General features: G+C 31.8%; 1 protein-coding gene across 3 annotated transcripts in view; it reads left to right on the forward strand.

Moving 5' to 3' along the window:
- The window catches only part of LOC107442020 (uncharacterized), a 62,208-nt gene that overhangs the window by 40,944 nt on the left and 5,347 nt on the right, over positions 1–15,917 (forward strand). For all 3 annotated transcript variants that reach the window (XM_016055459.5, XM_016055461.4, XM_016055460.5), the window contains exons 4-6: positions 10,773–10,912; positions 11,076–11,310; positions 15,618–15,889. In XM_016055459.5, coding sequence (XP_015910945.3) covers positions 10,773–10,912; positions 11,076–11,310; positions 15,618–15,889 — 647 coding nt within the window. The remainder of the gene's footprint in view (positions 1–10,772; positions 10,913–11,075; positions 11,311–15,617; positions 15,890–15,917) is intronic.

A 15,917-nucleotide genomic window follows, 5' to 3' on the forward strand; every position in this document is an offset into this window, starting at 1 on the left:
ATCTTTAAGCACGATATATATTCTTAACGTGTTGTGCTATTAGACAAATTAAATAAAAATAATAATTAATTTTTAACAACCTATTTACTTTTTAATGTGTTCCACTTGCCGGAATTTTATTTAAAAAAAATTAGAATTAAAAGTATTAAAATATGTTTATAAAAAATTATAATTATTTTTTTCACGAGCCAGTTGTTTTTCAAGATAATGGAATTTTTGTAGCAATGGATAAGCCATAAAAGTTTTTATTTTTATTTATTTAAATATTATTAAATGCTTAAAAAGTGAAAAATATAATATTCTAATAAGTTAAAATTGTTTATAAGTAGTGACTTGTAGTAACCTGTACTTTCACAAAGTATTAATGTTAACTTGTGATCTCGATTGATTTCGATAAGTGATAAAAGTAAGATTTTGGACACGTATATTCTAATGGTATCTGTAGGATCTATCGTAAACCTGTATCCATTATATTAATAAAGCTTTTTTTTCGTCTCTTTTTGAGAGACGGGGTATCGCAACAGGTGAAGAGAGGGGAGATGATGATCCCGCGTCCAATTAGGTCATCGCACGTCCCCCTGACACAGTGACATTCCCACTACACGCACATCCGGTTCCACTTCCTTGCTCTTTCTATATACATCTCACGACCAATATTTCGCATCTATATTCAAAAATGATCTAAATCGTTGTTTAACGTCATTATTAATTATCTCGCTGCTATTCCCCTTCTGCATGTTTAATATAGTTATAATCCTTTCACGCAGGATTTTTATTAAACATATTTTTCATTCTTTTGTATTTATTTAGGACAAAATAAATGAAAAATATTATATTAAGCATTTTAATAATTTATAATTATGAAACAACATGAGATACCGGTGTCTTTTTCTGGGTTAAATGTAAAATCTTCCGTACACAGCTCACTTCCAAATAATAATTTTTCAAATTTGCACTTAATTGCTGTTATGTAGAGAAATAGTCATTTATCATTGAAATTTCTAAAAATTTACTAAATTGTTGATAAATTTTTAAACATGAATGGGAAAAAAATTTCAAACTACTTTTTTTTGGTTTTTATATTTAGTGCAAATATAAATCTTGTGCCCGGGTAATGGGTCCCCCCCCTCTTTGAACTCTATCTAATAATTAAATTAATTTATCTGTTTGGGATATTTGGGCCATTGTTTTGCCTCATCTAGAACAACGGTTCCCGATTTTTTAGTTATGGAACCCTGAATGGTCGAGCTTTTTTTGGCGGAACTCCGGCATGATAAAAAAAAGTTCATTAGGAGCTTTACATATACTTAAAAAAAAAAAGAAAAAAAAAAAGACTGCTACTTATTTTGGAAATATTTAATATTAAGAACGAAATATTAAATATTATGAATTTGCTCTTGGTATATGTATTTGCTGAAAAGAAATAAAATAAGTTGAATTATGATTTTCAAAAAAATAAATAAATGTTATAAACGTTGAGAATTAAATGTAATTCTTTATTCTTGGATTGAGTTATTTTATTTTAAAAATTGAATTGAAAAGCTCGATGAAAATATTTATGGAATTTTTCATTGGACCTGTTCAATATAATGTTATTGAATATTTTTTTTTAAACATTTTGCTGCTTTCTTATTGTCATTTTACTTAAATAATTCATCTAAACATCAAAATGATAGATAAATTATAGGTTATTAACTGGATATAAATATAGTTATTACTAGTATAACAGAAAATCCTTCTCCGGAACCCAAGGGTTCCAGAGAATACCTTTTGGAAATCGCTGCTCTAGAAAATCAGCTATACTCGCAAATTGCTGAGTGGAGTATTGAGTGAGTATAGTTAAGTGCGGGAGCTCTCTGCTTATCGCTTATAGCTCTGCGTTTTTGCTGAGTGGATTTAGTTCACAATAAAAGTTCAAAAAATTTGATTCCCAAATTCAGATTTTTTATTTATTTCAGCGTGGAAGATGAACTGGGAAAAATATTAATCACATGACTTTGTTTAATCTATCTGATGTGTAAACAGATAGATTAGCGCCCTCTGGTCTCGGTGGTTGGAATCTATTTTCTTTGATAAAAGAAAAACCGAATTCTTTATCTTGTCGAAGCTTACGCAGGTAGAGTGGATTGCTTACCTGAGATGATGCACCCGGACGAAGCGTTTCAGAGTGGGGGAGGCCAGAGAGAAAAATCCTTGCTGTAGGTTGTGTGAAGCGAGTGACGTTGGGGAGGGGAAGGGAGAAGATTACAGGGAGTGGGTGGGAGAGAGGAGACGGATGCAGAAACGGATGTGCTCGACAGGTAAACGAGCCGCGCGTTCTCCCTTTTCTTCTTTTTCTTTTTTTTCGTGATGAGAAGGAAACCAAAAGTGATTTTTCTTTCTTTATTTCATTCTTTTCTATTCCGCGATGCCATAGTTGTTCCTGACGGAATTTGAAGAGTAATCGGTATTGAGCACGCAGTAATCGAAGGTTAAAATGTATCGAATAAATGTTGCGGATTTTTTTTTCTTTCCCCCCCCCCTTGTTATTTGTTTGTGCAATTTAAACTTTGTTTTGGCAGCGTATTAGTGTTGACATGTGTTTGAAGGGACCGTGGAATGCGGAATTACATGCCTGAAAGTGATTTCTTTGCTTTACGTTTCTGTAGTTTTAATGAAAACGATTTACTGAGTATAAATTTCGTCTTAAAGAAGAAGGATTTGACAGCATGAGGAGAAATGCGCCTAGTTTTGAAATTTTTATTTGTTTTCCGATTTTGACGCATTCTCTATTACATGCAATAGGGGTCTGCAACCTGTTTGTACCTAAAATCTCATATTTGATTGCCTGTGGACTAGATTTTGTGAAATTAAAAACTGAAATATGTATATTTCAGCTTTTAATTGTTTGCTGTACCAACAGTACAAGATAATTTTCTTAGTTTTAGATTTATGATGTTGGGATTGTTAAATTTTTGTTTATTTTAAATTATGGATATTTTTGAAATTTACTTGAAAATCTATTTATTTATTTATTATTATTATTTTCGTATTTTTAACATGTTTCATATTTGACTTTTTAATTTTTTTTTTTTAAATTTATTTTTTATGTTTTTTAATTGGCGTGGAACTACGTTTGTGGCTCCCCCCTAACGCATAGTATCTTTGTTGATTTTATTTGTTTAAAATTAGGGGCATCAATTTTTTTAAATAGAAGTCCTCGAGCTGGGATGACTCAGGTTCGAATCCCAGCTGGTTGATAGGAATTCTGCACTCGGCTCGCACCGTCCACAGTGCTGTCCTCAGGGGTGGGGATCATGGGTTAGAATCCTCTTGCCGTTGGACTAATCGTGGGAGGTTTTATTGGTGTCAAATGATCTTAAAACCGGGGGCAACATTATGATCAAACTAAAAAAATGTCAGTTTTCTTTAATTTATGTAGAACATTAATAAATGTACATGTAGTGAGAAATAATTTTTTTAAGGAAACATTTTTTTCGTGCTCTTGAGAAAGAGAATGTGTCTAGTAACCGGTGATATTTTTTTAAAAATAAATATCTGTACAGATGTAGCTTTCTATATCGTAGTCTCTAATCTCTTAGTTAAATCGATTTTTAAAAAAGATTTTATAAATGTTCACTGAAATGAAAAAAGTGATTTTTTTTAGATTTCGAATTAAATTTTAATTTTTGCTTTAAAATGTTTCGGTGACTCCCCTTCAAATCCAGAGGTTCAACATCCCTAGTTAAAACGGATTAATTTGTGTCCCTTTCTCGAGGATAATATTTTTTACTTAATTAAATATTAACGAACTCATTATAATGAGCATTGAAATTAAATAAAAACAGAATATATTGATATTTTTCTTAAAAATTTTCAATAAAAAATAATAAGCTAAGACATAAAGAATAATAATTTAGAGATTTGTGGCACACTAAAAGCAGATGATAATATGCGTAATTTATTACAATTAATGAAAAAAATTGTCCTTTTCCTTTTCGTCGATGCATTCTGATTTATAAGGAAAAGTTCGATTACAATTAGAGAATGGTAATTTTTAAATGTATTTAGAAAGCGTCGGTTTCAAGAAATGTCAAACAAATTTTTTTAATTAATAATAATTTATATCCTATCATTTATATTTAGTTTGCTATTTATTTAAGTGATTTTAAAGAGATTGACTTTTAATTTTAATGATAATAATCTTGCACTACAGATTATATGTACAAATATTTATTGATACTTTTTTAGAAATTACAAATAACTGATTAAGGCAAAAATCTTACACCATCGCATTTCAAGTGTTCATACATTTACACATATTTCTTTTCTTTTCTTTTTTTTTTGTATTTCTAGAAAATCTAGATATATTTATGCACATGGGTATAATTTATATTAATATTATTGTTAATACATATTTCTATACTTGCTAACATGACTGTATTGTAATACAATCCAAACGTTCTAGTGCAGATTCTTCATTATTGGAAAACGTTGAAAATTTATGTTTTATAAATTAAATATTATAATTATATTATAACTGTTGTTGAACAGCCGACCCAATTTCATGGGTTTACGACTACTAATGTTCAACTCCTTAACCTTGTAATTTTGAAACCAATCTAGAAGACAAGGGAACTCCTGGATCAAGCATTGGGAGAAATTTGTCCTCGTGGAGGATTTTTGATGGAAGTAACCCGCATTTGCGTCACACAAAGAGGAAAACCTCCCACGATTAGCCTGACAGCAAGCGGACTCTAACCCATGATCCATCTACCACTGAGGATATTTTACGTCAACACTTAGTCGATGCAAGCCGGATGCGAAATTCGTGTCTACTAGCCATTGCTGGGATTCGAACTCATTGAAAAGCGAAAGTTCTATCCCCTGAGCTATCTAACTAACTAACTCAGTGGCGCGACAGCCCATTAAGAGGGCCAAGGCCGACTGTGCCCATCTCAGTTTTCTTGACCTTGGGCTCTGGGGTGCAGGAGCATATGTTCCGGTCAGGTGGTCAGCCGAACGCGGAGCCCCCTGAGCTATCACTGATCTATAAATTAAATACAAGTTCATACGAAAACTTCTATACGCTTTTTTTTAATGTTATTTGTTATGTTATAGATTTTTCCGTGAATAAAATTAAATCCCAACAATCTATTTCGTTTGGAACATGTCTGAAATCTACCAGGTTCTTAAAATGGATATTGTCTTTTAATTGTTCGAATAATTAATTAAATCTTTTTCTAAACAGAAACGTTAATTTGGATAAGGTAAACTTATTTTTGTTGCTATAGCCCCTTATAAGCCAGTCATTAGTAAGCCAAATGCGACCAATATTTGGCTGATCTTATTCATTATTCATCATTACAGCGATACTGCAATAAATCTAATGGACTTAAAAGATACTATGAAAAGATACTACATGATTCTCTTATAGTGAATCCCTACAAGTACACCTTGGGTTTCACATGAGTCTCTTCACAAGACTGGTCAGATCGCCAAAAATGATTATAAACCGGTCACGCTCAACATGCTGCCTTCGCTGCCTCCCTCTACCCTGCGAGGGTTAAAGAGTGAAGAATCTTGTGCCCTTTAAAAAAGAAAAACAATGTTGTGGGAAAAAATAATAATAAAAACCTGTATCAGCTATTCTCTTCCCGCCCAGCGTCTCTTGTTTTTTTCTTTGCTCTTACGACCCTCTCATTGAAAAAGTTTGTGCGCCCTCTGGTCCTTTTTGCCCGAGGTCCGGCTCACGACTGATGTATGATGGGATCAGTGATTTTGAAGATGCACAAATTATTCTTCTCCTTCAAAAGAAAACGTGCATTTAAAAATATTATGGCACTTATTTTTATTTAATATTTTTTTTTCTCTTCTCCTTCAAACTTTCATGTTAGTGTTTTTATCCGGTTGATCACTATATCCCGGAACTATTTTGACATATGTAATTTTATTATTTATTTATTTTTAACTTCGCGTTTTTGTGTGCTGTATGGTCTAGCTTTGGATTAGAATTCTTAGGAGCTATTCTTTGTAACTCTGACGTTTATTTTATTTTATGTTTCGGAAACTAGTTTTGACGAATTGTGCAATTATTCTGTAAACAGGAAACACGTATCTGAACCTATTATGATTAGTTAAAGTCTCATATAATGTTAATAATAATGAAATTTTAATACTTTTACCTATCATTATTCAATTCGTTAAACTAGACAAGTGAATCTTATACTCGGCTACTTTTGTATTTGAGGAAAATAAAGTATTTGTAAGCAAATTAATTTGTGGAAACCCCCCGCCCAAAAAAAAAATTAACTGATAGAAAAATAATAAACAAAACATAAATATCCTCTTTCATTTTTATGGGATGGGCTTCATACGTTATATCAAGTCAGCGAATAGCCGATACGTATTATTGTCTAGTGTCTATTAAGCAGCCAAGTATAAAATTTGTAGGAAAAAAAAATTTGATAGATACCAAATACTTGATACGAGAGCTTACAAATCTAAGAAAATATTTCATTCATCAAAGTATGCTCGTAAATTTTCTCTACTCTAGCCATGTAAGCGGCAGGTTGTTCAGGCCAGTTTTACAATATTTTTGGAATTAATTTTTTTCCCACTAAAAATTTATTCGAACTGAGAAAAAAGTAGTACTCCTCAATTGGAGCTAGATTTAGTGAGTATGGAGGATGACGAAGAAGTTCCAATTCTCGTAGCCTTGTCATAGTTATTTGTGTAGTAGTTATAGTTATTGTCATAGTTATTTTTGTACTTTGGAAGTACCATGCAATAAAACGGGAGACGATCTAGGTTATGTTTCTTAAATTTTTATACAATTTTGTCTAGTCAATTGCAGTATATTTCTATTGTGATCAATGAGCCAGGTTTCATAAAATTATAACCTGCGTCACTAAAGCTTTATTTGGTGGATATTACGCTTTGGAGTGTGTTTTGTGATTCATCCTTTTGAACTATCCCTTTAAGTCAACTAATATTTAGTATAGCCAAATACACTAACTATTAATATTCCGCGTGGTTTGTGTACACTATCAATATTTTGCATAGTACCACGTTAGAATACTTCTTTATAATGCGAATTTCCGTCTATTCCCTTTTCAATAAAATTAGTTAAAAAAACGTCTTTAGTATTTCTTAGACCTAAAGAGGATTTCGTTCTACGGGTGAGACATGTAACTTTTCAACAAATGAAAAAAACTTAAATATTAAGCTAATGTCCAATGGCCCGACTTAGCCTAATTTGGGCCCTGGGCAAAATTTTCTTTGGGACCCCCCCCCCTGATTCACTACTTCAGTAATGAAGAATTGAAAATTATGGAGGAATTTAAAATTTTCACCTCATTTTACAAATATAACAAGAAAATTGACTATAGCCTAAAATAGCTATAAAGTCCCACCCCCTCCAATGATCAGACGAAATATCGTTCTGTCCATTTTGTTTCTTTTCTGATAATTCTATGCCCATCATGCCGAATGCAGTTTTCTGATTGTTAACTTTGTCATCTACTGCGAAAAATTCATATCCTTGTTGAATTTTCGCAATTACATTGGCTCACTTAAACCAATCAGAAGCCTGTATTTTTGTAAACATATCGCAAAATGCGATATGTAAAAATACAGGCTTTTGATTAGCCAAATTTGCCCATCGTAATTCTGAAAATATAGCTGAATTCCGCACTAGAAAGCCGTGGATTTACAAATTTTATATAATATTTTACACTGTACTGACATTTTGTTTAAAAAAAGTTCACTGAAGAAGGAAATCTAAAATAAATTTTCTATTCGATTTAGGGGCCCGCTCTGATGTGGGCCGGGGCATTTACCCCGTATGTCAGGCTCCGCTAATGTCAAATCATAAGCTGTTAAATTTGACATATTCTACTTAAATTTCATCCTCGCTCTTAAGACCTAATAGTTGTACCAATTCAAAAACGTTAAGTTAGACTTTGAGAAATAAAAACATATCGTTATCTAGGATCAAAGAAGTGAGGGTTATAAAGTCGGTTAATTATACTGTATAGTATGTATCATTATGTAAAATAATGTTTTAGCCTTTACGCTTAAGAGTCTAAATGTGTAGTTTGCTTTCTAATTGTTAAATTCCCGATCTTAGTAAGTTTTTAGTTTTAGCAAAGAGTTTTTTTTTTTTTTTTGTTGCTTACCACTGTAAATGTAAGTCCATAAAGTAATAATCCGGCTAAATGTTAATTTACGTTATACATAAGGCTATCGAAACATTTTTGTTTTTTATACATTTAAAAAGAAGAAAAAAACTATCAGCTTTTTGTATTTGATCTTCGAAGAGGGCATTGATCCTTTAATCCAAGTAGACTTTTTTCCTATTGACCTGATGGTAGTTTCAGCAGTTGTTTATTTTAATGCCGTGTCATTCAAGAGAACTAAAGCTTTTTGGAATGAGGATGTGTTAATTTAGAAGCAGGTTTTGCTTATGAACATTCCCAAGAGAGTTTTTATTGTTAGTTTAATTTGAAAGGTAATTTATTCCCTTTTCACCATCTGGATTTGAAAGTATTTGCTATACACTCGTTCCCGACAAATATCACGCAAATTTGCTTCAACAAGGTGTTTGCATTCTGCAATTTTACACTCCATAATGCGGGATTGCCTTAAATCGGAACATATTTTAACCTATTATCCCATTCAGTTTAACAGTAAATTTGCTATATATTATAATTTAAAGAGCCGAGTTTTGTGTACAACTTCATTAGAATGTTACGCAAACGTCGAGGGATAATTTTTTCCATTCATATTCAAAAATTTATTCCTTTATAACTAAAATTAGGGAAGTTATAATTTAAATTAATTTGTTAAGTTAATTGTTTCTTAACAAGTAACAAATAACTTACTTGTTAAGAAATAAAGTAAGAAGTAATTAAAGCTTTTTTTTTTCGTAAACAATCTGGAAAAAATCGAGACTACCCGGCTTTTGCCTCCGAAATTAGAAATTTTTCTGAAAATCACTTGCAAAACTACGAATGGCCATTTGATTATCAGATTGGATGCAGTTTTCGCTGCTAATGAAAGTTAGCAACATTCTACTCAAAGGATTTTGAAACTGATAAGCCTTGAACCTATCAGGTAATAAGGGCCTGGATGGAATGTGGAAGATTCGAAGATTGACCCCCTCCCGCCTTATGGGTCACGCCTTGTTCGCTATCCTACCTTTTGTAGTGCTTGAACCGACATCAATTTACTTCTTAACGCCCATACCCCCCTTCCCATCATATAACGTGGGTTCATTTTTTCATGAATGAATGCAGCAGCAGGGCCGGAAATTTGCGGGCATTAGTTGCCTTTTTTGTATCTCGAACATAGATAATTGTTGAAAATGACTTAAGATTCAGGCCACACCTCTCTTTCTTGGCGATTGTTTTTCTTTCATTCACTTTTTTCAGGAATTGTATATCTTAGTATGTTAACAAAATTTGAGATTTTATCATGTGGTACTAGTATTTTCTGTGAAGTTTCGTTTGTCGTAGTTGTCACTATAAATTTATGTCACTAATATATTGAGAATTCTTTGGATTTTTCTAATAAATGTAAAGGAATGTACAGAAATTGTTTTTGGAATTACTCACGCAGTCACGCATCCTAAAATTATTATGAGATTCAAGGAAATTTTAGGGTGCATGATTTATTAATAATTTCAGGGTGCACCAGTTTCATGCAACTTCCCACATGATTATGTATGTTTTTTGTGCAATGTAGTAACTACAAAACAATCTCGGTTCTTTATAAAGCATGCGCAGAACGTGAATTTGCCAAATACTATGTGAAAAGGGTAAATCTTTCGACAATTTTTTAAACACCTTGTAATCTCAATACGATTATAAATATTCATCACTGCGTGATGAATACTTATATTCGTAATTTGAGTTTAAAAAAATTGACATACAATTCAATGAATCAAACAAAGTGAGTTTGGAATCAAAATTACTAAAATCCATTGCAATCCTACATAAGTGCCTAAGTGTAAAAAATTAATATAATACCCTTTGACTTAGTTCCTCACTCAGTACTTCAGTGATTTTTTTTTCGATGTTTTTTTCTCACTTAGTTTATATTACCGTCAAAATTAGTTTATATTGCTATGTGATTTAAACTAATAATTTCTACTAGTGTAATTTCACTAGTTAGAATCCGAAATATCGTGTTAATTTTTCGTGGTTTAGCACTAGCTCTTGTGTCATTGAACTCTGTAATCAGTTCAGTTCGAATATGTGACTAAATCTTATGCTCGTAAAACAATCTTCTGTACTTTCAATTAATTGTCCTCTTTTTCTGGAAAAGTGTGAGACCAAATTTAAAAATATATAAATAAGAGAATAACGGGACTTGGCAAAGCTGAAATTTTTTTGATTAACTAAAAATCTTTATAAAAGTAACTTATTTTTTATTTTATTTTTATTTAAATAATGCATTGTTAGGTTTTCAGGTAAGTTTCGTGAATTTTAAAATGCTATTTCATGTGATTTTTGAACGTAAAATGAAATTGAACTTCCAGGTTAGAGATTTTGACTTTTAACTGTTTTAGTTAATGGGGATTAAAACTTGAATTTATTTTTCCACGCTCTTTAATGGATGTTATAATCGATGTATAATTTTCGTGGAAGTTAGCTATCACAACTCTCTAAAGTTAACTGAATGGGTAGTTTTGAAAAATGTTTCTAAATAGCATGCTTGCCTTTTTTATATTTCTAAATAGCATGATTGAATTTTTTGTGCTCATGAAATTATTATTTTTATTTTTTTAGTCATGGAAACAAAGACTGTTTTTCTTGTCGGGGCATTAAAATCTGTGTCGATTGGTTTCGTGCCCGGGGTCATCAAAACATCACCGTCTTTGTACCTAGATGGAGAAAAGAAAATTCCAGACCTGATGCACCTATTAAAGGTGAGAATATCGCCATTTAAAGAACAGAATTACAAATATTTATTAATTTCTACGTTGGTTATGCTTGAAATATTCTCCTTCTGTCTTTCTTTTTTAAAAATACAATGCACCTAAAATTGCTTTATTTTTACAATAAATTTGAATATTCTTGTTGTGTTTTCAGACCAGGACATTCTCGCTCAGCTAGAAAAAGAACGCCTTTTAGTGTTTACACCCTCGCGGCACGTAGGTGGCCGCAGATTAGTATGTTACGACGATCGTTACATTTTGAAGTTGGCGGTTGACAGTGATGGCATTGTTGTGTCCAATGATAATTATCGAGATCTTCTCAACGAAAGTCCGGAATTTAAGAAAATCATCGAAGAGAGATTGCTTATGTATTCATTTGTTAATGACAGGTAAGGGTATATTTAACTTCCCTGTTTCAGATTATTTAAACATTCTCTGGATCTATTTAAACAATTAGCGTTATTTTGAATAATTTAAACATTAGTAATTACCAAATCAGAACTGTGTTAAAATTTTGGGAAAAATTTAAAAACGTTCGCAAAATGAGTTCAATAAAATCGTCTGCAGAATGTGTCCAAACATTGTGAGTTTGAGAAAATCAACTGCAGAATGTAAGCATTATGGAGATGTTTACCAAAACATCTTTTTCTGATACAAACTACCTTATTTAAAGACTTGGCATAATAATTTTACTTGCAGTCAACTTGGAAATTTTAGTGTTTTAAAAATATTACTTAAAATTTTTTTCCCCAGTAAATTTTTAAATTAATGTTTAAAGATTATTTTAAGATCAAAACAATTACAATATTTTTTTTCTTATTCTTTTTAACTGGAAATTTGAAGAAAAAAAATCTTTTTGTCCTAGCTCTTCTTTATATCTCTAAATTTTAAAAGTAATCCAGGATAATAATTCAATCTGATATCTGGAAGTGACGTCATTGTGGGTGAACCTTTAGGTAAATCCTGACAATTGGGTATACTATAGCCTACGTCACAGATCGTGTTATTCCTACTAAATTTAACTAGTAAACAGCATTTTCTGCGAACCTGATTTCTAGCAACAAGTAAAAGCATCAAACGAAGTGTCTTGTTATAAGTCGCTACTCGCCAGGTTGAAATTGCATTAGTCTAGTTCCTTTGGAAATAATTTATATTGTTGTTTTACCGAAGTTTATGAATTTAGTAAGCATATTTAAAACTCAGTTTATTAATTAAACTAAAAGATAAATGTTATTCCTAGTAAGTGGAAGTAGTTGTGCTTTTTTCATATTATACCCAATTGGGTATAATATAGCCTACGTCACAGGTTGTGTTGTTCCTACGAAATTTAACCCATGAACGGCATTTTCTGCGAGCCTAACTTCAAGCCACAAATAAACAAACGAAGTGTTCGATCGTTTAAATAGCTGCTCGCCTGATTTTATTGCATTATAAAGAAAAGTTATTGAAACTAAATGCAACTAAATAAACAACAACAAATAAAACAAATAACAACAACTACTAATAACAATAACTAAATAAACAACAACTAAATTCCATTCGTTTAGCATTGCGTCATATGTTGTTCCTACTAAATCGAAGTAGTTGTGCTTTTTTCATATTATACCCAATTGTCGATTCAGAAGCCAATAATCAGGTTTAACACAGATGCGTGATGTCGCTTACAGGTATCCAATTAAATCTGATTTAAATTACATGGTTAGGCATAACCACTTCTTCTCGAGTTGTAAGAATCCAATTTCTCTAAGAAGGGGAGGATAGAACGGTTAGGTTCATTAAAATTTGGGGGGGGGGAAATTAATTAGGCTTAGTGTTATAAATATTTACTATTACTATAATGAATAATGGAGTTTAGTTTTACTATTTATAATGATTAATGCTTTACTCTTCGTAATATACCTGTACATATTAATGTTTGCAATAGATTGGTGAGAAAGAAATAGTATTGGCTATAGATTCAGGTTTACGTTGTGGAATATTTCGTTTGTTAATGTAATAGCTCTAAAAATTCTTTCTTTTGCAATCGTTAGCGGATGTCACGATTTTGTTGTCAGGTGTTGGGGAATATCTTTTGCACCCCCTGCTCTGAAAGCATCGCATGGAGGTTTACGATTCAGTTCGCATTTTTTCTTACCTTTTTTTTCCATTTCTCCCTCGTCCAGTCACTTTTTTCATCCTATCACGTTCTGTAAGTTCGTGAGGACTTCAAGAAGTAAAATCTCCTGTTGATGTTATGGCGGTTATTTTCTTCTTGCAATCTTACTTACATGAAACTCTGATAAATTCACCTGAGGTTTTTTTTTTTTTTTTTTTTTTAAAGGAATTGATAGACTTTATTTATTATTTTTTTTATGCGTCCGGTGTAAGTAAAAAAAAGTAATTATAAAATTTTTTCAATTTGTAAAATAATTTGGTACTTATCGGCCAACCTTGGCGCAAACAAACTTAACCTTTTTTTAATTTAAATTAATTTTTATGCATTAAAAAATGAATAATAATAATAAAAGTTGGTGAAGTCCGACATTCTCGGCGATTTTTCGCTGTTCCCGGCTAGCCGAAAAGTATCGATAATTATGCGGATGGACTAAATGCTGGCTTCAGAACGGACAAATAGCTGAAATATTTGATAAGTTTTTAAATATTTTTAGAGATGGCCAGTGAAAATCATTAAAATCAATGATTCATTGGATACCTGCAAGTAATGCAATCACAGGAAAATCGTTGCATTTGTCGATTCTGAAGCCAATCAGGTTCGACACACAAGCGTGACGTCACCAAATTATCCACTAAATATATAAAGGTATCCAATTAAATTTGATTTAAATAATACCAGGAGGCTTCGCCCCCTGCTCGCCAACCCCCGGAACTGCTTTCGCAGTTCATTTCGGATTGCTTCGCAATCCGATGCTCGCTTTGCTCGCTCGTTGGATATGTTCTTAACGTCTAGCTTTTGTATACTTTTTTGAACACTGAAGTTCCGAAAACTTTTCACTGTAGAAAATTCTAAACCTGTGCATTTCAATATTAATTTGAAATTGCAAACAGTTCACATATTTTTCTTAATCTCACTATTCTAAAATTCAGTTGTTGAGAAAAGTAACTGTTGTTAGTTTTGTTTTAAAGTCTTTCCCACCAGAGGGCTAAAACCATGTGTTGTAAAACAGTATGAAATAGTACTGAACGCCGGATGTAAAGCATCGGCTTCGATGAAGATAATTTTGTGAGAATTATTTTGATAATTGGGTATACTATAGCCTACGTCACAGGTTGTGTTATTCCTACTAAATTTAACCCATGAACGGCATTTTCTGCGAGCCTAACTTCAAGCCACAAATAAACAAACGAAGTGTTTGATCGTTTAAATAGCTGCTCGCCAGATTTTATTGCATTATAAAGAAAAGTAATTGATATTCGATTTTTGATTAATAATGATTTATGTGGATAGTGGCATTTATGTGGATAGTGGCATAGAATTTAGCATTGCGTCATGGTAAATGTTATTCCTAGTAAGTGGAAGTAGTTGTGTTTTTTTTAATATTATACCCAATTCGGTGAGAATTCACCGGATTAGCCATATGATGCTCACTACGTGCTCTTGCGCGCCAAAGCCTATCAATTAAAACGTATTATCGTTTTATATAATATAGATTATCCATATGATGCTCACTACGTGCTCTTGCGCGCCGAAGCCAATAATTAAAAATGAAAACTGTTGCCAACGCGAGAAAAGAAATATCATCGGTTTTATTGATACATACGTACGTATTAGCGTTTTATATAATATAGATGGTTAGGCATGATCACTTCACTTTTCACGAGTTGCAGGCACCAAATTCTCAATTTTTGCAAATTTTTATGATCCCAGATAATGCAACGTTGGTGTAACTTTTTAAATATTAATATACTAGATTAGAAATGTTTTTTATTTTCACAAAACTTTCCTACATATTGACTGTTTGCTTCATTTTCATATTTAGTTAATATTGGAAAAAAGAAAGCAAAAATTGACCAAAGAGTCATGGACAACTATTACAAATTCACAACATTTATAAAAGTGGCATATTATCTTTTAAATAGCATCTTTATTTTAACAGCCGTTATGATAGAGACGCGTCATGTAAAATATTTCCATTAATTTGACTACCAGTCATTTGGTTTGTCCATAACAAAGGAATACTTTCTATTCACTTCACTTACCTGTCCACTGATATTCCATAATTGAACAATTAGGTACAGTTAGCAACCAATAGAAATACGTTTATGAACGTGAATATGAATCATCCATTAGGAATGGTGCAAAGGACTATTGATTTATTTATTTCCTGAGTGATATATTTCAGCCTCTTGTCTTGAAAATCTCAATAAACTGTTGTTGAAAAGAAACTGTTTGGGTCAAATGCAAAACAATTCTGAATTTTTACATTGCATTTTCCTATGTATTTTTTTTGTTCATGAAAAGTTTGTATATTGTTTTATTCATTGAAGAAAACTTAAGTAGTTTAAAACATGAAATCTGACTTTCTAAAAATCCTTTTAAATTTAATTGTTGTGTATAATTTTTTAAACACACTAAATGCATAACTTTAAATATTCAAGTTTTTCTTTATAAAAATAAGTATTAATCACATTTTTAAAATATTGATTTGATTGCAAATGCTTAGTAAGTATGCCTCCTTTAACTAATTTTCCTTCTTAGGTTCATGCCACCAGATGATCCTTTAGGGAGACACGGCCCCTCTTTGGAAAGCTTTTTACGTAAATCCCATTCTGCATATAGACCAGTAGAACCTTTGCCCCCTCCATGTCCCTATGGGAAAAAGTGCACTTATGGAAATAAATGCAAATATCACCATCCTGAGAGAGGGAACCAGCCACAGAAATCTGTAACTGAGAGATTAGCTGAGCAAGCTAAAATACCATTGCAAGAAGTAAAATCAAGGGGTTTACAAAGCAGAGAATCTTCTCCTGGTAAATAAATTAAAATGTTATTATGTTA

Source organism: Parasteatoda tepidariorum, chromosome 7 (genome assembly GCF_982258835.1).
Source record: "Parasteatoda tepidariorum strain Cologne lab strain chromosome 7, Ptep-v5.0, whole genome shotgun sequence".
In the NCBI taxonomy this organism is placed as follows: domain Eukaryota; kingdom Metazoa; phylum Arthropoda; class Arachnida; order Araneae; family Theridiidae; genus Parasteatoda; species Parasteatoda tepidariorum.